At 47.4% G+C, this 22,664-nt stretch overlaps 1 protein-coding gene and 1 non-coding gene across 2 annotated transcripts; one reads left to right on the plus strand and one right to left on the minus strand.

Annotated features, from left to right (window-relative positions):
• The first annotated feature begins 3,940 nt into the window (after positions 1–3,940).
• Positions 3,941–21,066, plus strand: FAM110D (family with sequence similarity 110 member D). The gene is made up of 2 exons (XM_053268100.1): positions 3,941–4,018; positions 18,450–21,066. The coding sequence occupies exon 2, from the start codon at positions 18,940–18,942 to the stop codon at positions 19,981–19,983; it is 1,044 nt and encodes a 347-aa protein (XP_053124075.1). The 5' UTR covers positions 3,941–4,018; positions 18,450–18,939; the 3' UTR covers positions 19,984–21,066.
• On the minus strand, positions 10,959–11,065 carry LOC128333418 (U6 spliceosomal RNA). Its single transcript, XR_008310933.1, has one exon. It is a non-coding gene; the product is annotated as a U6 spliceosomal RNA (small nuclear RNA).
• Positions 21,067–22,664: the final 1,598 nt, after the last annotated feature.

A 22,664-nucleotide genomic window follows, 5' to 3' on the forward strand; every position in this document is an offset into this window, starting at 1 on the left:
TGAAAATGAAGATCCCCCTTGTACCATAATTCCACCAGCATGTGAAGGAATCTGCACTTTGCATTCATGAAAAGGGGTAACAACATGCCTCTTCCCCCCATTTATATTTCCGGAATGGATAGGCATAGAGTTATGAAATCTGGCACACATGAAGTCTACATTGGCAGGACACTGTGTGTTTTTCCCCCTAAGGGAAACTCCTCTTTCTTGTTTGTTTGTTTGTTTGTTTGTTTGTTTGTTTGTTTGTTTGTGTATTTCTTTGCAGGGAATAAAAATAGATAAAAAGGTTAAAACTGACTTGTTTCAAGCCAGATGGTGTTCCTTGGAGACAGCTATTCTTCAAAATCTGAACTTTTATATGGTGTCCTCCAGGGCTCCATATTGTCTCTAATGGTTTTAAACATCTACATGAAACTGCTGAGAGAGATCATCAGGGGATCTGATGCAGGGTGTTAGTAATATGCTGATGACACCCAAATCTATTTCTCCATGTCATCATCATCAGGAGGAAGCATAACACCCCTAAATGCCTGCCTGGAGGCGGTGATGGGCTGGATGAGGGATAACAAACAGACTGAATCCAGATAAGATGGAAGTGCTTATTGTGTGAGGTCAGAACTCGGGTGACAGGTTTGATCTGCTGGTTCTGGATGGGGTCACACTTCACCAGAAGGATCAGGTAGGTACACAGTCTAGTGGGGGTGGATCCAAACCTCTCCCTGGTGTCCCAAGTTGAAGCGGTGGCCAGAGGCACTATCAGCTTCAGCTGACATGCCAGCTGTGTCCATCTCTTGAGATGAATTACCTCAGAACTGTGGTACATATGCTGCTAACCTCCAGACTTGACTACTCCAAACTTGATGTGCTCTGTGTAGGCATGCCTTTGTATGTAGGTACAGAATGAAACTGCAGTTGGTACAGAATGCGGCAGCCAGGTTGGTCTACAGGTCATCTCGAAGAGACCATATTACTCCTTTATTAAAAGAACTACACTGGCTACCAATAAATGTCTGGGGAAAATACAAGGTGCTGGTTATAACCTATGAAGCCCGAAACAGCTTAGGCCCTGGGTATTTAAGAGGACATCGTCTTTGACATGAGCCCCACTGCCCATTGAGATCATCTGGAGAGGTTCGTCTGCAGTTATCACCTGCTCGTCTGGTGGCCTCACAGGGACGGGTCTCCTCTGCTGCTGCCCCAAGACTCTGGAATGTGTTCCTTGTTGAGACAAGAGCCTCCCCATCTCTGACAACTTTTAGAAAGTCTCTTTTTCCCTACCTAAGTTTTTGTACTGTACTGTGGTTTTAAATGATTCTAAGTGATTTTCATTTTAATCTGCTTTATTTTGTTGTAAACCACCCAGAGACGGAAGTCTGGGGCAGTCTACAAATTTGAAAAGCCACCTAATAGTACAGCAGAGAAATGACTTGACTAGGAAGCCAGAGGTTGCTGGTTTGAATCCCTGCTGGTATGTTTCCCAGACTATGGGAAAAACACATATATCAGGCAGAAGCAATATAGGAAGATGCTGAAAGGCATCATCTCATACTGTGCAGGAGATGGCAATGGTAAACCCCTCCTGTATTCTACCAAAGACAACCACAGGGCTCTGTGCCAGTAGTCGACACCAACTCGATGACTCACTTTACCTTTGACTGACTGATGGAATGATTAAGTGCTGTCAAGTCGGTATCGACTCTTAGCGACCACATAGATCGATTCTCTCCAGGATGATCTGCCTTCAACTTGGCCTTTAAAGGTCTCTCAGTGGTGCATTCATTGCTGTTGTCATCGAGTCCATCCACCTTTACCTTTACAAATGTGAAAACTAAATATACAAACATCTGGAATAGCACAAGCTGGGACCTCCAAAGGCTAATGGGTTTTGTGGCTGGGGCAGGAGAGCTGGTCCTGTGGTAGTGAGCATGCATGGCCTCTTTGCTAAGCAGGGATTCCCTTGGTTTGCATTTGGGATGGGTGGCTACATGTGAGCACTGTAAGATGTTCCCCATTACGGGATGGGCCATAGCTCAGTGGAAGAGCACCTGTGTGCTTGCATGCAGAAGGCCCCAGGTTCCCCCCTGGCTATATCTTCCAGGAAGGCGTGGAAGGACTCCTGCCCAATACCTTGGAGAGCCACTGCCAGTCGGTGTGTAGACAATACTGAGCTAGATAGACCAGTGGTCTACTTGTTATAAGGCCATTTCCCATGTTCCTGGGTTGGACATGACAAGAGTTGTAGTCCAACAACATCTGGGAGCCCAAGGTTTGTGGCATATCTTCCTAAACTGTGTTACCTGTTTCACAGATTCCCCCGGCTGCCCTGAAAACGGTTAGCATGTTGTTTTGATAATGGTCCCCCTGGATGCACATGGAGGTGGAGGAAAACAACATCCTTTCCACTTGCCTAAAAAAGAACAACATTCCCAGCCGTTCAAAGATCAGCCACCAAAATAACCCTTGGCAGGGCTGCAAGGGCTCTGTGGTGGCTTCCTGCAATTTCAATCTCCCCAGGAAAGACTCTGACCAAAACTTCCTCTTGGGGGGAGGGGGTGAGCAAGCTGCAGCTGGTAACCCCTTCAGTGCCAGACTAAAGTTCTCTTGAATCTCTCAGCCTGTCTTTGCTACAAGTTTATAATATGGTGATTAAGTGCCTCCTATCCATTCATTTTGCCTTCTGCTCCCCAGTGCCTAGAAATAAAATATGTAAGGGCAATTTCCCCTTGCAACTCACATCCCTCTTTGCAGGCTTAAGCCAGTTCCAGAAACATTTCCCTCCCCGCTCTCAACACGCACACGCATGCACACACACACACACTCCACTGCCCACATGATCTTATCAGTGATCAGCTCTTATATATTTGTTCCAAAAGCTGTGCTGGGGAAGGCATCTGGAATGCCGAGACCATGCAGCCCAAACCAATGAACCTAGAATATGTTCTACTACAGAATGCAGTCGGGCAGGGGGTCTCAAACTTGGGTCTTTAGATCATGTTGGACTACAACTCCCATCACCCCCTGCTGCAATGGCTGGAAGCTGGGGTGATGGGAGTTGTAGTTCAACAACATCTAAAGACCCAAGTTTTGGAATTCCCTGCAGTAGAATTTACTCCAACATAAATATGCATAGGACTGCAGCCTCAGGATGCTTCTATATACCTATCCTTGAAAGTGTTTGAACTCTACGGAGTTCTGTCTTAAAGCACACCTTTTAAAGGAGGCTTTTTAATGCACCATTATTATTTTGTTATATCTGGTAGGTTCTTTAGCTTCTTTAGCTTTTTATAATTTTCAGTTTTAATTTGAAGCTCATAAATGTGGTTTTTAATCTGACTTTTAAAAAATGTAGTTATTATTATTATTATTTTTACATTTATATCCCGCTCTTCCTCCAAGGAGCCCAGAGCAGTGTACTACATACTTGAGCTTGTCTTTCACAACAACCCTGTGAAGTAGGTTAGGCTGAGAGAGAAGTGACTGGCCCAGAGTTAATTTTATTACTTGTATCACTGTTATTGCTTCCTATGTTCCTATGTACTGAGCTACCTCCTTATACTGTAGATTCGGCTTAGAAAGGGGTGGCTTGTCTAACCACTTGGTGAGCTAATAACTGAGATGGTCCTGGGCGCTGCCTAGCCATTTGACTCCTTGCCAACCCACAGGTTTTACATCCGAGTCGCAGAGGTCAGGAAGGGCAAAAATGGAATAGATTGATCGACAGATACTTTTTGGATCTCTGACAATGGCCTGCAGTGGTACAGTACACAAGGGGTTAATGTTAACGCCTGTAGGCTGTGGTAGAAGCAAAGGGTTAAAGCATTGGGGAATGCTTTGGCCGTGGCACTGAAGGGGTTAATGAGAAAAGGCAGGACCAGCCCAGCTGAGAAGGGGTTAATGCAGGGGAAGGCATGGGTTTGTCTTCCTTCCCTGGCAGTATATCAGCCAGATGCAGCATCTGCTGGGCATGAGGAGCAGCGCAGCTTGGAGAAGGTGGCATCTCTTTGGTGGGGGTCGTAAGGTGAGTGATTCTGTTGGGATGGCCATACCTGCCTTTAGAGCTTGCCCGGACCACCTGGCCCCCTTCCTGCTGTAGCCAGAGCCAAGGTGTTGGAGGAGAAGTTCTGGTGCTGGGGGTGGGAGTCTGTCCCTCTTGAGAGTGAATGAAAGGCAGAGGCTGAACCGGGTGGGGGGAAAGGCGGACGCAGAAGGGGCAGCAGGGTGCATTTCTGGGAGGGCAAGCTGTGTGCCCCAAACAGAAATGGGGGCAGATGGGATGGAGAACTGGTCTTGTGGTAGCAAGCATGAATGGTCCCCTTAGCTAAGCAAGGTCCGCCCTGGTTGCATATGAATGGGAGACTAGAAGTGTAAGCACTGTAAGATCTTCCCCTCAGGGGATGGAGCCCCTCTGGGAAGAGCAGAAGGTTCCAAGTTCCCTCCCTGGCTTCTCCAAGATAGGGCTGAGAGAGATTCCTGCCTGCAACCTTGGAGAAGCCGCTGCCAGTCTGTGAAGACAATACTGAGCTAGACCGACCAATGGTCTGACTCAGTATATGGCAGTTTCCTATGTTCCTATGTTCCTATGGGGGCAACTACCTTTCTGAGGGGGCACGCCCACCCCCCAGAGGTGCACCTTGGTAATTTGGGAGCCTGGACCTAAAGGCCTATGAAGGACACCCCCCTCCACGCTGGAGCCCCCCCCCCACTGCAAGTTGAGCATCATCCCCCTACACACACACACACACACACACACACACGGAGCAGCAACTCACAAGAATGTCAGAATATAAAACAGGTCTATTTATGAAATATGCATGAGCAGAAACATTTCAACATGCAACTAAACATATCGCCACCCCACATATTCCTTTCCCCACTCCCCACTCTGTCTCTAAAGCACCTGGCTCAGGTCATAATCAAACTCAGCTGTCCAGCGGCGCTGTGCAATTGTGTGGGCCAGCAACGACCACACCACCCAGGACAGATTGGGAGGCCCCGGACTTCTGCCCTAAAGTCCAGGGGTCAGAGCACCACTGCTCCCCCTCCCCTTTCCTGAGCTGCCTTGCATTTGGCTGGATTACATGACCTCCAACTCTAGAAAAAATGACCAGGAGCCTCCAGCTAGCCTCCATGCTCTCCTTTTGGGACTGTTATTGAAACTGTAATCCCCGTTACCTTGCAGACTGTGAGTTCTTCTGGGACAGGGAATCTTGTTGCTATGCCTTCTGTAAACTGCTTTGACAACTTTTTTTTGAAAAGTGGGGTGTATAACTATTTCAGCAATGATAATGATGACTTGGCATATAAATATTTTTAAATATTTATTTTATTTTATTTATTTAACTTATTCTTATACTGCCCAATACTTGCGTCTCTGGGCGGCTTACAACTAAAATCATTTAAAACATTGAATCAATTCAACAATTAAAATCATTAACATTAAGATCATTTAAAACCAACATTAAAAATCAAAACCATAAATCTAATTAAAAGCCTGGGTGAATATATGTGTCTTTTTAAAAGTTGCTAGAGATGGTAAAGGTAAATACCCCTGCTGCTAACTTGGCAAAGAGGCACCTTTTAAGGTGGTGATTTTCTTTATTTAGCAGGGGGAGAGTAACTGTGATCTAAAAAGAAAACATAATCTATCTTATGTTTCTTTTTAGATTGTGAGCCCTCTGGGGAGAGGGATCCATTTTGTTTATCTTATTTATTTGTTATATCTCTGTGTGAACCGCCCTGAGTCATTTTTGGAAGGGCGGTATAGAAATCGAATGAATGAATGAATGAATGATAAAGTGTGCTGTAGAGTCCGTATAGACTCCTGGCGACCACAGAGCCCTGTGGTCGTCTTTGGTAGAAGGGAGGCTCTTATTTCAACAGAGAGCACATTCCAAAGTCCAGGGGCAGCCACGGAGAAGGCCAGTTGCTGCCTTCTTATGATAATCTTAATAATAATGAATACAGACATGGATTTCCCCCCCTCCCCCTTTCCCACCTAATCCTAAACCTTCCAGGTTTGTTAAAGTTCTAGGTCTATATCAAAATAAGAAAGAACCAACAGCAAAACAAACCTGGCCCAATAGAGAGCCCTCTAAACCAGGAGAAAACTATGTACTAAATACACAATAACATTTATTCAAATAATTTAAACCATCAGTAAAATCTCACCGAAGAAACCGAGGCAAAAACAAAGGATCCAATAGATAATCTGCAAAATATACACCATGAGGCTATATATTTTGCAGATTATAATGGATATTTCATTTTCCTGTCTTTTTTTAAAAAAAGTTATTTTGCTATGAATCTGATTTATTTGGTGAGACCTGTCTTGATTTTCCTGTTTCTGATGTTTTAAATTATTAGTAGTACATAATTTTGTCCTATATCAAAACAAGACCAAGACTGTTGGCAAGTGCTGGACCAGTGTCCATTTTATCCGATGCACTGGATGATGTAACCTCTGGTCCACAAGGGTTTCTGTCACAGTCAGTCTTTCAGAAGCCACAAGCCTCTTCCTTTGTGTTTGCTTTAACAGACCAACCTGGCAACCAGCCCCTCTGGACGCTGGTCTCCAGGAGCAGAGCTGCTTGGAGTCTGGCTAGTGGCTGGTTTCTCTATTCTCGACCTGCTGCCTGTAGGTCTCCCATTTGGTCAGGCCTGCCCTATAGTTAAGCGCCATCTTTGGAGGGTGTGCCCGGGAGAAGAGGGTGACCACTTTCCTTAGGCATTCTTTTTTATAGCTGCGGATTCAGGAGACAAAAGTTCAGCACGGCAGTAATTAGGGGCTTGCTTTGTAGCCTGTTGAAGGACTATGTTTTCTTAGCTTCCCACAGGCTCCAGCTGTCCATATATTACCAGGGATCGTCCCTTTTTTTCTGAAATCCGTCCCTGGGAAATCACTGCCCTGTCTTGTCCTCTTGGGAATGCCTTGGTCAGGTTCCCCCATGTGAGTTCTTAGTTGTCATTCTTTAGGACTCCGTTTGTTCTCCCGAGTCCCTAGAAATCAAGTCTCCAAGAGGGAGAGTGGACGCAAGCGTGTCTCTGCAGTACCTGCATATCATTCAGTGTACAACACTAAGTCACTATAGCCGAAGACAGACGTAATAGGAAACCGGAGGTCCTTTCACCTGCAGTTTCCGAAGCGGCACATCCAATCAGTGGTGAATTAACCCATAGGCAAAGTAGGCACTTGCCTATGGTGGCAAATTGTGAGGAGTGGCAAATTTGCCTGTGCGTTAATCTTCCACTTGCACTTGTGGGGGGAAACGGGGGGGGGGGGAGTGAAATCTGCTTTTAAAACCTTTAAAAACTGCCAGTGGTGCAGCGGTGGCGTTGTGGGGACGGTGGCGATTGCTCCTAGTGGGATCGCTTGCCTGCCAAATAATGACAGGTCAGGCCATCCCCATGTGTTCCCAATTCAGATTGGGGTGAGGGTGTGGGTGCATGGCTGCTATTGGCACCATTGGCGGCTTCCCTCCTGGGGCAAACAGCCATGGAAGGGCAGTCTGGACTGGGACTTTAAAAGGGGCTTAGACAAATTCATGGAGAAAGCAGATGTGTTTTAAGTCACCATTTGGATCTTCAATGTAATGTGTGAACTGGCCCTTCATTTTGGCACAGGGGGTGTTAGATTCCAGATCAGGGGTTTTCAAACGTGGGTCCCCAGATGTGGTTGGACTACCAATCCCATCATCCCCAGCCACAAGGTGCTGGGGGTGATGGGAATCGTAGTCCAACATCATCATCTGGGGACCCATGTTTGAGAATCTCTGCATTAGACCAATGGAATCCATCTTTTACCAGTGACCTTTTTCTCCCTGGGACTTTTACATGCAGCAGGCTTTATCACAAGTTTACAGGGAGGCTTTACTGCGAACTCATTGTCCAGAAAAACCGATGCAAATAGTGGATTTTTTTTACCCTGGATATAAATTGGGCTACACTCCAACGTGCTGTGAAAAACCTGAATTGTGTGTGAACTTCTGCTCTCCGATAACTTGCAGGGATTCCGGAGTAAATCTGGCTGATATGTGAACACACACCCCTCCATTCCGGAGGAGATGTGAGTTAAAGGGCTTTCAAAGCGCCATGTGAAAAACTTCCAGGTCACTTCCACTTCCCAAACCTTCTCCACGCTCGCCAGTTTTAGAGCAGAGAGGTCAACGTGAGCAATCCCTCCTTTTTCAAAAACAAGCCTGCAACCAAAAGGAGGGCAAGGAGATTCCTGATTTTCCCCGGTTAATAATTCTCAGCACATGGGGAGGACACCAAATAGAGCTAGTCACAGCAATGGCCAAAAGTTTCTCTCCTTTCTTTTGCTAGCTCAGAATCTTATTCGCCTCGTTCTCCCACCACGACTGATCTTCTTTTCAGCAAAGCAAGCTGTTGAAGGGGTCGGTTCTAATATGAAGGGTTTGGAATGGGCAGGGCAGTCAATCGGGGAATAAGCCTGCACTGGAGTCTAACTTGAAGGTGGGAAACAAATGTGCTCCCCCTTTTGCATATCAGGAGAGTCACAAATGGCTCCGAAAGAGCCACCTAGCTGCAGGAAGGCTAGTCACAAGCAAACAGAGCACTAAATTGGATTCACGCCAAGTCTTTCGTACATGCTCTGCAGAGCACCAAACCATTTGTCACCAGCTTTTCCGGGTTACATTTATTGCAAAAGAGGAGTCTTCAAAAAGCAGAAGGGGGTGGTGGTTCTGAATAGCATTAGGCTGTGTGTGTTGGGGGTAGGAGGGCATAGGTGCACTTAGGTAATTTTGGAGCCTGGACCTAAAGGTCTTTTTAGGCCTCTCCCCTTCTGGAGCCCCCCCCCTGCAAGTTAAGCATCATTCCCCTATGCGCGCGTGCACACACACACACACACACACATACACACGGAGAGTATTTTTAACACGTGGGTTCTTGAGGGCACAGACTGTAACTGAACTAGCAAGAATGTAAGAATATAAAACAAGCGTATTTATGCAAATCTGCATTGGCAGGAATATTTCATCACGCAAGACTGGGATCGCTGGTCTTGTGGAAGCGAGCATGAATTGTCCCCCTTTGCTAAGCAGGGTCTGCCCAGGTTTGCATTTGAATGGGAGACTACATGTGAGCTCAGGGGGTGGGGCCGCTCTGGGAAGAAGGTCCAAAGTCCCCTCCCTGGCAGCATCTCCAAGATAGGGCTGAGAGAGATTCCTGCCTGCAACCTTGGAGAAGCTGCTGCCAGTCTGTGAAGACAATACTGAGCTAGATGGACCAAGGGTCTGACTCGGTAGAAGGCAGCTTCTTATGTTCCTAACTTAACATATCCCCATCCCACATATTTCTTTCCCCACTCTGTCTCTAAAGCAGAGGTCAGGCTCAGCCACCTGGCTCAGGTCGCAATCACTCAACCGCCTGGTGCAGCGCAGGCTGGCATTGTGGCATGGTGACCACACCGCCCAGGAAAGACTTCCCCAGGATTTGGGGACCCTGGACTTTGGTCTTGAATTCCAGGGGTAGGAGCACCTCTGGGGGCGGGGTGGGGGGGAAATAGGGTGGCCACATGTCCAGGCTTGGCTTGGATGGTTCAGGAATTGGATGCCGTGTCCAAGATGTAGGGAAAGTGTCATTTGGTATTACAATATGTCCCAAACTTTGTGTGTGAAGATTGCTGTAATGGATTTTACCCATGTTTCTGGTGCTTCTCTCCAGGCATTGTAGCAGCATGATGTCAGTGTTTAAAGGCCCCATTTTCTTACCCTCTCTCTGGCACCGGTGCTGTTACCTGGTGAGGTTGGCTCTCTATAAGGCTCAGTAAACCCCTTCGCCCTCCTTTCTGGATCATCTCTAGAGTTAGGGAGGCTGTTGTTGGGGGTTATTAATTTTACCCCCAGTAGGTAAAGAGCAGAGCACTAGGGAAGAGAGCACACACTCCAGTTACGGAGCAGGTAGCAGAAGATGGTTTAGTTGTTGCAGCTATTTATAGAAGACACATGGAGATTCTTGTAGAACTAAGTAGGAACACTAAGTAGGAACATAGGAACATAGGAAGCTGCCATATACTGAGTCAGACCATTGGTCTATCTAGCTCAGTATTGCCTTCACAGACTGGCAGCAGCTTCTCCAAGCTTGCAGGCAGGAGTCTCTCTCAGCCCTACCTGGGAGATGCTACCAGGGAGGGAACTTGGAACCTAGATGCTCTTCCCAGAGCGGCTCCATCCCCTCAGGGGAATATCTTATAGTGTTCACACTTCTAGTCTCCCATTCATATGCAACCAGGGTGGACCCTGCTTAGCTAAGGGGACAAGTCATGCTTGCTACCACAGGACTAGCTCTCCTCTCAAAAGTATTTATTGGTTAGATACATTTGGATAGAAAAGACCTAATCCTAATCGAAAGGACTACATAATGAATAGGTAAGGAGGGAGAGAGATGTTTCCATCTGCTCTCTAAGAAGAAAGGAAGGGAATTTGACTCAGCACAGGGAGTGCTGAAGAGTCATATCAGGGGTCATAGAATACAGACAGACAGGGATTTACCCTTACTCACTGTCTCTACTCCCCATTATATCCTAATATCCTAATGGTCATTAGGCTAGTTGGTGCAAAAGGTCGATGCACTGGAACTCCTTTTCCAACAGCTGGTCCTGGGCCTTTGGGTTTAACTGTAGGACAGAGTGAGTCCCCCTTTCTCTAGTCCTATTGTAGTTAACAATGGTCATTTTATAAATAGTTATCAAATAAAAGTCGCTTAATAAGCTCAGAAGGGTCCTGTGTACAAGAATTGCTAATGTGGATCTCCTTTTTTGACACTGCCATTTTTTTTGGCGGGGCAGCATTTTCTCCTACTCCAGGGGCAGCCCAGGGACAAGGTTTTGAGATGGCGCCTCCGTCTGACTTTGCCACCTGCATGCCCGCCCACTCGCCCACAGCCACCACCTCCTCCTTCCCCCATCTTCCCTCACCTGCAGCCTCCTTGGTGGTGGCTCCACCAAGCCTCGCTTCACGAATGTGCATGTCATCCTTGCGCAGGGGCCATGCTAATCTTCTCTGTATCGTTCCAATTTTAGTCTATGGGCTGCCGAAGCGAGCACTCTGGCCTTAGTGCGACTGCTGCAGGGGAGTGGCGGGGAAGCGGCAGGAGGAGGTGTTTGGTGGCCCCTCTTCTCACGGGTCCTGGGGTGGCTTGAGTTCTTAGAACACGCCGGCCCAATTATAGAGACAATTTTAGAGCCATGGGATAAGGCAACATTGGGCTCCTTATTTTAGGCAGGCACCAAAAGACTTTGGGCTGCCCCTGGGATTGTGGCTCATGGAGTGATCCGTGCTATCCTAATTGGACCATGTAAGATCTCCCTCCCTCCCTCCCTCCCTCTCTCTCTCTCTCTCTCTCTCTCTTTCTCTCCATTGCTTAAGTGTTGGAAGGTGTGAGCATCCTGTTCAATGGCTTTGGAGCTTTATTTTGCTGGAAAAGGACAACGCCCTGGTCTAGTTCAGGCCCAATTCCTTCTGCAGCTGTGATTATTCCAAGCTACATGAAAGGAGAGGAAAATCAACAACACCCCTTTGGATTTTGTAGCCCCCCCTGTGGTCTCCTTCCTCTCCTCCCAGGGCTCCACAGCTTGCTTCCCTGTGATAACTGACTGCCGATAACTGCCAAGAAGGAGGGCAGCTTCTGCTGGTGGGGTGTGCTTTGTTCTACGGGATGGCTGAGCTCATCCAGATAAGCTTGCTGACTCCTGTATTCCCCCCCACCCCCCCGCTTTGCTTCCTTTGGATAAGAACCACCAAATTGTGTTGACAATATGCCCAGCAATGTATTCTTCCCCTACGTAAACTCCCGAGAGTAGCAGGGCTTTAACTTGGCCCTTGGCTGTCGAGGCTGATTTCCGAATGTCCATTGTTTAAATCCTGGAATATAGAAGAGAAATCTAGTCTTGCTGTAGTGAGCATGATTTGTCCTGTTTGCTAAGCAGGGCTTGCCTTGGTTTGGGTTTGGGTGGGTGATTACATGGGAACACTGTCTGCTGTAAGATATTCCCTTTAGGGGATGGGGCTGCAGCTCAGTGGAAGAGCATCTGCTTGCATGCTGAAGGTCCCAGGTTCAATCCCTGGTATCTACAGGTAGGACTACAATCCACATCATCCACTGCCACAAAGTCTGAAGGCTGTTGTGGCAGGGGATGATGGAAGTTGTAATCCAACAACATTTAGAGACCAGGTTTGAGAACCCCCTGTTACAGAGGTTTAAATATTTCGTCTTAACCCTTGTAAAGAAAATGAGGTCTATTTTATTTTTTAACCTGGAGGGAAGATATCTGTGTGTGTCCAAGATGCTTTGTTTATTTTGGGTTTGAATTGTAATGCTTTTGGCTATGAGCATGAATGTTTGTGTAGAACGTTACTGTTTACTTTTTTGCTTATGATATGGCTTCTAAAAATAACATTCTGTTTCCTAGAAAAGATTTTCACAGTTTTCTTTCTAGAAAACATTATTTTTTTAAAAAAATGTCTGTTTCCTATACAAATAGAATCAATATGTGGCTTCCCTTACCACCCTAAATCTAATTAGAGGTATAAGCTTAATGATATATAATTATCATTTGCTAAAACCAAAGGTCATTACAAAATTGTATATAATGATTGTGGCCATCCTCTTGCAAGCCAGTCAAAAAGACTCTTGTCTGCTACCTTTCTCTTGGCTAAAAATATTAACCTTAGTTATGCTCAGATTTAAGATGGGGAGTGTTTTAGCACCGTGTTCCACCTGGGGGTAGTGGTTAGAGCGTTGGACTAGGACTGGGGAGACCTGAGTTCAAATCCCAACTCAGCCATTAAACTGGGTGACTTTGGGACAGTCACTTCCCTCTCAGCCTAACCTACCTCGCAGGGTTGTTGTGAGGATAAACATAACCATTTACACCACTCCAGGCTCCTTGGAGGGCGAGCAGGATATAAATGTAAAAATAAATACTTAAATACATAAAATAAAACCCCGAGGATGCAGAATGAGTGATAAAACCCTTTTTGACAAAAGGCAGAGCAATAGAGATGATTGCCTTAGCAGGTACATAAGAAGAGCCCTGCTGGATCAGACCCAAGGCCCATCTAGTCCATCATCCTGTTTCACACAGTGGCCCACCAGATGCCTCTGGAAGCATACAGGCAGGAGTTGAGGGCATGCCCTCCCTCCTGCTGTTATTCCCCGGCAACTGGTACTCAGAGGCATCCTGCCTCCGTGGCCTATAACCCTCCGACTAGTAGCTAGCATTGATAGACCTCTCCTTATCCAAACCACCTTAAAGCCATCCAGATTGTTGGTTGTCACCACCTCTTGTGGCAGAGAATTCCACAAGTTGATTATGTGTTGTGTAAAAAAGTACCTTCGTCTGCTAGTCCTAAATTTCCAGGCAATCAGTTTCATGGGATGACCCCTGGTTCTAGTGTAATGTGAGAGGGAGAAGAATTTCTCTCTATCCACTTTCTCCACTCCATGCATGATAGAGGTTATAGACCTCTATCATGTCTCCCCACAGTCGTCTTTTCTCTAAACTAAATAGCCCCAGGTGTTGTAGCCTTGCCTCATAAGAAAGGTACTCTAGGCCCCTGATCATCTTGGTTGCCTTCTTCTGCACCATTTCCAGTTCTACAATGTCCTTTTTTAGATGTGGTGGCCAGAATTGTATGCAGTACTCCAGGTGTGGCCACACCATACTTTTGTATAAGGGCAATTTAATATTAGCAGTTTTATTTTGAGTCTCCTTTCTAATGATCCCTAGCATGGAATTGGCCTTTTTCACAGCTGCCACACATTGAGTTGACACTTTCAACGAGCTGTCCACCACGACCCCAAGATCCTTCTCCTGGTCAGTCACCAACAGCTGAGATCCCATCAATGTATACTTGAAGTTGGGGTTTTTCGTCCCATTGTGCATCACCTTAACACTTGCCAACATTGAACCGTATTTGCCATTTTGTCGCCCACTCACTCTGTTTGAGATCCTTTTGGAGCTCCTCACAATCTGTTTTGGATTTCACTACCCAAAAGAGTTTGGTATCATCTGCAAATTTGACCACCTCACTGCTTTCCTCTACTTCTAGATCATTTATGAATAAATTAAAAAGCATCAGTACAGATCCCTGGGGGACCCCACTTCTTACTTCCCTCCATTGTGAAAACTCTCCATTTATGCCTACCCTCTGTTTCCTGTCCTTCAACCAGTTAGCAATCCACACATGTACTTATCCACTTATCCCATGACTCCTAAGTTTCCTCAGGAGTCTTTGATGAGGACCTTTGTCGAAAGCTTTTTGGAAGTCCAGGTAGACTATGTCAACTGGATCACCTTGATCCACACACTTGTTGACACTCTCAAAGAACTCCAAAAGTTTTATGAGGCAAGATTTACCTTTGCAGAAGCCATGCTGATTCTCTCTATGTGCTTTACAATTTTATCCTTGAGGATGTTTTACATCAATTTGCCTGGAACAGACGTTAAGCTAACCAGCTTGTAATTTCCCAGATCGCCCCTGAATCCCTTTTTGGAAATCGGTGTAACATTTGCTACTTTCCGGTCCTCCAGTAAAGAAGTTGTTTTAGGGATAAGTTATATATTTTAGCAAGGAGGTCAACAATTTCACATTTGAGTTCTTTGAGGGATGGATGCCATCCGGCTCTGGTGATTTGCTAGTTTTCAGTTTTTCCAGACAGTTTAGAACATCAACTCTTGTCACTGCTATCTGATTCAGATTTTTAGCCTCCATCTCCAAAAAGCCTGGTTCAGGAACAGGTATATGCTCAGTATCCTCTGCCGTGAAGACGGACGCAAAGAACTCATTTAGCTTCTCTGCAACCACCATATCCTCCTTAATAATCCCTTTCACTCCCTCATTGTCTAATGGTCCAACCACCTCCCAGGCAGGTTTCCTGCATCTGATGTATTTAAAGACGTTTTTGTTATTCCCCTTGATGCTTTTAGCTAAATGTTCCTCAAACTCTCTTTTTGCTCTCTTATTGTCACCTTGCATTTCTTTTGCCAGAGTTTGTGTTCCTTTCTGTTCTCTTCATTTGGACAGGCCTTCCAATTTCAAAAGGAAGTCTTCTTTCCTTTTATGGCTTCCTTGACGGTACCCATTAGCCATGCTGGCATCCTCCTGGACTTAGTAGTACCTTTCCTCCTTTTGGGTATACAATCTAACTGGGCTTCTAGTATTGTGGTTTTGAGTAAACTCCATGCACTCTGGAGTGGAGTCTCCTGATTTCCCCCCTCAGCTTTCTTTTCACCATACTTATTTTGGAGAAGTTTCCTCTTCTGAAATCCAAAGTGTCTGTGTTAGACTTTCTTGGTGATTCTCTCCCCACATGTATGCTGAATTTGATTGCACTATGGTCACTGTTCCCTAAAGGGTTGATGACACTGACATCACGCACCAGGTTCTGGGTGCCACTCAGGATTAAGTCCAAGGTCACCTTCTCTCTGGTTGGTTCCAAGACACACAGGGCACAGTCATTTAGCGTATCTAGACATTTGAGCTCTTTGTCATTACCTGACTGAATTTACCCAGTCTATGTGTGGGTAATTGAAGTCACCCAATATTACAGCCCTGCCTCTCCTTGATGCCTCCCTGATTTCCTCCTGCAACTCCCAGTCACTGCCAGTGTTTTGATCCAGAGGGCGATAGCATGTCCCCAGTAGCACATTTCCTTTCATGCCGCCTTGTATTGTCTCCCACAGGGTTTCTGTGGAGGACTCTGGTCCTCCTAGGTTTTCTACCTTGTTAGATTCTATCCCTTCTTTAACATACATTGCTACCCCTCCTCCAAGGCGCCCCTCCCTGTCCTTTCTATAGAGTTTATACCCAGGGATAACAGTGTCCCACTGGTTCTCACTGTTCCACCATGTTTCTGTTACGCCCACTATATCTATTTCTGTGTTAGCAACCAAGCACTCCAGCTCACCCATCTTGGCTTGGAGGCTTCTGGTATTAGCATATAAGCACCTATACGCTGAATCTCCTATCTGGTGTATGCTATCTTTCTTTGAACTCTTTGACCAGCTGGCACAGCCTTCTGTCTGCTCTTTATATGGTTCTGCTCTGTCCCCTTCTGTTTTGTCTGAATCCTTTGCACCCTCACACTTTAAAGGATGGCATTTGCCAAACTAGATACTGCCCAGCTCCTGTCGGCTATTCCCCAGGCATCATTTTAAAAGCTGCTCTGCAACCTTTTTGATTTTAAGCGAAAGCAGTCTGGTTCCATCTTGGTTCAAGTGCAGCCCATTCCTTTTGTACAGGCCTTGTTTGCCCCAAAATGTATCCCAGTGCCTAACAAATCTAAACCCCTCCTCGCAGCACCAACCTCTCATCCACACATTGAAACCCCTCAGTTCTGCCTGTCTTGCTGTACCTGCGCGTGGAACAAGTAGCATTTCTGAGAATGCTACCTTGGGGGTCCTGGACTTCAGAACACTACCTATCAGCCTTAATTTGGCTTCCAGAACTGCCTGACTACATTTCTCCACATCGTTGGTGTCGATGTGCACCATGACAGATGTCTTCTCCCCAGCACTGCCTAACAGTCAATCTAGACACTGCATGATGTCCGCAACCTTCGCACCAGGCAGGCAAGTCACCGTGTGGTCAACATGTGCATCACAAACCCATCTCTCTATATCTCTAATGATTGAATCGCCTGCTACAAGGAGGCCACCCCCCCGCCCCCCCACCCAGAGGAGTATCCCCTGTGTGAGAGGATATAGGCTCATCTTCCACAGAAGGGTCCCTTCTAAAGGAGCATTTCCCTCTTCCTCAGACCAATGTCCCCCGAGACCTTCATTCTCCCTGACAGCAGAGGAACTATCAGCCCTGGAGTGAGATGCCTCTACCACATACCTGAAGGTCTCATCTGCATGCCTCTCTGTCTCTCTGAGCTTCTCCAAATCCACCACCTTGGTCCTGCAAAACTCCAATGCCCTGTTTGTTATCCCTGTTTGCTATGTTCTCGGGCCTTCATCTCTTATGTAGAGAGCAGGCTTCAAACTGAGACACAGGATGTGGATCAAAGGAATGTGGGGCCTCCCACAGCTCTAGCTGACTCCACCGCCTCCAGGTAGGGACAAACAAAAACTGGATGCCACAGGAGTTTGCTAGCCCTGGCAAATAACAAACACACAGACTAGGACTTCTCCCTTAAAGAGAAACCAGCCCCTCAAAATCTCCTCTCCTCCTGTTAGTTAGTTTGAAGGGGGGAAAGGCTTGATGTTGTTCTTTAGAAAAGCTTGCTCACCTCCTGAAGCTGCTTCTGCTCTTCCCAGAGTAGGCTTCAAACTAGCTGCAGGCTGCAGTCCTGAATGCACTTCCAAGGGAGTAAGCCTCTTTGAGTCCAGTGGGATTTGCTTCGGAGGCAACATGCTTAGGATTGCAATAACGCACCTTCTGCTCTGCGATAATGATTGCAGTAATGCACCTCCTTCTCTGTCTGCATTTAGGAAGACCCACATGCCCCTGTTTCCACAGACTTTTAACTAACATTAATTTTAAACTCCTTAATTTGTTCTTATGAAATTGTTTTTATTGTATTACTCTGTTTTATATTGTGTTTTAAATTGTGTACACTACCTAAAGATGTATATATCAGGCGGTATAGAAATATGATAGATAGATAGATAGATTAGCCGGCACGCCAGCTTTTTGCCAGTGGGCGCCGGGGAGGGAGGGAGAGCAGGCGGGGGTGATGGAGGCAGATGGGGGCTGTGGAGGGGAGCACAAACTGCTCAAAAATCTAGGACACCACCCATATCGCTACGCCGCTATTTCCAAGCCTTACAACACAAATAACTAGACATATCAAGGATTAAACCTGGGATTGTATGCATCCAAAACATGTATTCCATCACTGAGCTATGAACATAGTCCCCCCTCTTCTTTGTATGCTCTGGGCATTTCCAGATGAAGGTGCTCCTTTGGAAACAAATTTTCTTACCTCTTGAGTATTTTTAAGGTAGTCTTAAAAGACTCAATTCTCAGAATGGATTGGCAGCAATGGCCAGCAGGTGGCACTGTGAAATTGCACAATGGCCAGTGATGTAATTTGAATGTTCATTGGAGTAAGGATTTCCGTTTTCAAATCTGGACATCACCCTCTGAAAACACTAAAATCCTATGCAAGTTTATACATAAGCAATTCCCATGTTACTAAGTGGCACTTCTAAGTATGGCCTCATAGGACCTGGCAAATCCTAGCCAATGGAATTGAATCAAAACATGATTCCTAAATGTGCTATATGCCTGTGATCTGTCAAAACCTTCAAACAAATGGCCATTTCAGTTTTAAAAATCACTCATAACTGAAGGCACTAATATACTGATTGTTTGAATGTTCCAACACGTCCCATCCCAACCATCTAGAATGATTTGCTATCATAGCTATAATTCTGGGTTTGTATTATTTAATTAATCAACCACCTTCTCTGTTTCCAGGGCTACTGGACACCCAATCTACTTCCCATTCGCAGAAAATATTTTCCATAATCTCTGCAAAGTGAAAAGCTAATTTTCGGAGCTATCAAGAATTCCAGGGAGTTTCTGAAGGAGTAGCCGGAAAATTGTATGATAAAACTGTGAAACCTTTGCCTGTAGGATGTGGACACGGTGAACTTGAACTAGCAAAGCCTCCATAGCTTGTCTTGAAAGTTGTTGTATTGTGCTAAGGTAAAGTGTGCCGTCGAGTCAGTGTCGACTCCTGGTGACGACAGAACCCTGTAGAACAGGAGGGGTTTACCATTGCCATCTCCTGCACAGTATGAGATGATGCCTTTCAGCATCTTCCTATATCGCTGCTGCCTGATATAGGTGTTTCCCATAGTCTGGGAAACATACCTGCAGGGATTCGAACAGGCAACCTCTGGTTTGCTAGACACTTCATTTCCCCGCTGCACCATTAGGTGGCTCCCAAAAGAGTGACCATAAAATGAGGCCGCTGCCTCCCGGAGATGGATTTTCCCCTCTTGGGCTGCTCAATCGTGGGCCAAACTACCTCCGTAGGCAGCTGGAGGTGAGTAGTGGGGGGCGGACCCCAAGTGCTGTGGAAAGACTGGAAGCTGACAAAGCCAAGTATGTGAAATCCCAGCAAGTGATCAACACCCGTCAAGAACCAGTGCTGCTCTGCTCTACCCACCAACCTTCTCCGTGTTGCAGGAGGCCCCTGGTTCTCCATCAGCATCACCAGTTCCCTCAGGACTTGGTGGTAGGCCAGGATGGCCCTGGCCCCAAGAAGCCCCCACTTTCTCCTCAGTCACCCACAGCACGGAGGGGCAGCAGCAGGCGCATGCTGAGGCCTGACTCGCTTGTTATCTACCGGCAGAAACGGGTCGGCTCCGCTGTGAATAAAGAGAACACCAAGGTCTACGGCCTAGTGAAGTGGCTGTTTCAGGGCCCCCTGAGAGATGGACATAGCAGCTCGCCTTCCTCACAGGGTCTGTTGGAAAGCAGACAGCTGCAGGTGATGCAAGAGGAGACCTCTATGGTCTGGGTGACGGCAGAAAAGGAGAAAATGGGAAGTCCAAGCTCACTGTGCCTCCCGGCTGGGTCAGAAAACAGCCAGAGACAGCAGTCTGAGTGTCCGTTAAATACGGACCAGATCTCTTCCTCGGCAAGTCTCGGTCCTGTAGACTCCAAGCGGAAGCTGGAACTGAGTTATTCTCTCCCTCTTTCGGAGAAAGAGCGTTTTTTTAACTATTGTGGTTTGGACCGGAATCTGGTGGAGCTACTGGGGGCAGACCAGTTCAAGCCAGGGAGCTGGGAAGCCAGGTCTGCCTGCCCACTTTTGGGGAGCGTGGGGTCAGCCCGTTCTGAGCATAGCACCTTGTCCCACAACGAACAGGAGCCGTCTGCAGAAGAGCAGAGCGAGAAGCTGCCTGCGTCCATCTCGGTCATCGAGCGAAACGCCCGGGTCATCAAATGGCTCTACAGCTGCCAGCAGGCCCAGTCTGCAGCCAAGGAGTCCACAGTATGAGCAGAGATCTGATCTAGGAAGGTGCTTCTTGTCGCAATGTATGGAAAACTGGCTAGCCAGGCCTCTGTGCTACCACAAGCTTGTGAGGGCCAGTTGTGCCTATCGGATGGCCCAGATGTTGCTGGGGGATGGTGGTGGCAATATTCCTGTTGCAGAAAAACGTGGTCAGGAAAAGACCTGATATGTGTAGCCAAGTATATTTCTGGAAGAACATACAGCAGGAACATAGGAATCTGCCGTATACTGAGTCCAGAATACTATACTATCAGTATATTAGATGGAGTCCATTGGTCCATCTAGCTCAGTATTGTCTACCCAGACTGGAAGCGGCTTCTCCAAGGTTGCAGGCAAGAATCTCTCTCAGCCCTATCTGGGAGATGCTGCCAGGGAGGGAACTTGGAACCTTCTGTTCTTCCCAGAGCGGCTCCATCTCCATCTCCTGAGGGGAAGATCTTACAGGGCTCACACTTCTAGTCTCCCATTCATATGCAACCAGGGTGGACCCTGCTTAGCTAAGGGGACAAGTCAACCCTCACTGTTGGCGAGGGACAACTGTTCTGTGGACTGTGGTATTTGAGCCACTGCCCCCAATGGTTCTGCGTTGAGCATATGCAAGTATCACAGGGATGTGGATACTGGTGTCCCTGTCAGGAGAACCAAACTGAGGCCTGCATTTTGAAGGCGAGAGAGGGGCTTGGGTGCCATTCCCAGCTCTCTTCCCCAGTTATGATCACAGCTCAGTTGCAGCCAGGCAAAAAGACAGGAAGGGAGAGAGAGATGCGGCCATGGTGGGGTGGAAAGAGAGAGGGAGATGCAGCTGCAGGCAGTTGCCCCCATAGCCCCCTTTCTATCTCATTGTAGGAGATAGGTGGGATTGCCTTATGAGTAGCTATTGAAGAAGTGAGAAGCCTTTTTACTAAACATCAGCTGTGTGCTGAGCTCCGGACGGCTGACAAACACCTCCCTGAGCCTTACCTTTCCATTTTCAGGCCACCTACTTTCCTTGGTAATGAAGGACTGCTACTTCTGTCTTCAGCGTTCACTTGCATGGAGCATTAATAAAACTGAAGCTTTTTAAAAGAATCATTCCGTCAGTATCTCGGTTTTTTGTTTGTCACCAGTCTGAGAGCGGAGATGGCTCTCCTTAGGTGAGCAGTCTTAGGTTCTACCACCATACAACTGGAAATAAAGGAGTGATGACCACCATCTGGACCACTTAAGCATCGGTGTGGCTAGTACTGGACACGAGGGGCACAGATTTTGGCCATATGTCCTGGACCTTTTGCCTGCCTCCTTTTTTTCCACACACCCCTCCACTGGCTTTGTTTGGATGAAACTGGAGGTGGGGGCATGGGGGCGTGCTCTGGGCTGGAATTTAAAATTTTGTTTAATTGTTATTTCTCTGTGTAAACTGCCCTGAGCTATTTTTGGAAGGGCGGGATAGAAATTGAATGAACGAGTGAATGAATGAATGAATGAATGAATATGTCAGCACATCCATAATGGAAAGGAGAGGGGTGGAACAGAGCCCCTTCTCCCCATTTCCTCTTCCACTCTCTTGGCTTGTTCACAGGATTGCTCAGGTAGCAGGGCTATGCAAATGACAAAGAGAGCCAGCGTGGTGTAGTGGCTAGAGTGCTGGACTAGGACCTGAGAGACCGGAGTTCAAATCCCCATTCAGCCATGAGACTTGCTGGGTGACTCTGGGCCAGTCACTTCTCTCTCAGCCTAACCTACTTCACAGGGTTGTTGTGAAAGAGAAACTCAAGTATGTAGTACACCGCTCTGGGCTCCTTGGAGGAAGAGCAGGATATAAATGTAAAAAATATATAATATAATATATAAATACAAGTGAATTTTGGCCCGTTGAATAACGGGCGCTAGTAACGGGGCTCCTGGCCACCCGCCGCCATTCCCCCTCCCTCCGCCGTCCGCCCCCCCTACCTTTAAGGGCCAAATCGGCCCAGGCACTTGCCCCCGCCAGGCCGGGGAGACGGAGGCCGGGACCGGGGGCGGAGCGGAGGCCATGTAACTTTTTTTAAAAATTGCTCCCGCGGCCGACGCCGCCGAGTCCCCCTTACCCTGGCCGACTGCTGTTGGCCGTAGACAGCCCTCAATTTAAGAGGCAGAGAGGAGCTCACAAGCAGAGCTCCTCTCTGTGCAAAGCCTCTTGCCGAACTGCCGCTTTGGGTGCTTGCGTCCCTTGCACCCAAAGCGGCAGTTCGGCAAGAGGCTTTGCACAGAGAGGAGCTCTGCTTGCGAGCTCCTCTCTGCCTCTTAAATTGAGGGCTGTCTTCGGCCGACAGCAGTCGGCCAGGGTAAGGGGGACTCGGCAGCTGGGAGGGAGGGTGGGCGGTCGGCGTCGTCGGCCGCGGGAGCAATTTTTTTAAAAAGTTACATGGCCTCCGCTCTGCCCCCGGCCTCTGTCTATTTCGGCCGAGGCAGCGGCTCTGCCGCCGCCTCAGTCACTCTCCCCCGCCGCCGCTTCTCCAGCTTCTTCAGGGCGGCCGCTTCTGGCCGCCCAAGATGGCTGCTGGGTGCCAGTGATCGTGTCTCCCTTGCCCTGCTTCGCGCATGCCCAGAACAGGGCAGGGAGGCACGGACACACGCTTGGTGTCCGTCCACGGACGGACACCAAGCGTTTTATTAGAGAGGATAAAGAGGCATCCTTTGAAGTGGCA

The sequence above is a fragment of the Hemicordylus capensis genome, chromosome 7 (assembly GCF_027244095.1).
Source record: "Hemicordylus capensis ecotype Gifberg chromosome 7, rHemCap1.1.pri, whole genome shotgun sequence".
NCBI lineage: Eukaryota > Metazoa > Chordata > Lepidosauria > Squamata > Cordylidae > Hemicordylus > Hemicordylus capensis.

Excerpts from the sequence above, each read along its gene's own strand:
- FAM110D (XM_053268100.1), top strand. The coding sequence starts at position 18,940 with ATGAGGCCGCTGCCTCCCGGAGATGGATTTTCCCCTCTTGGGCTGCTC.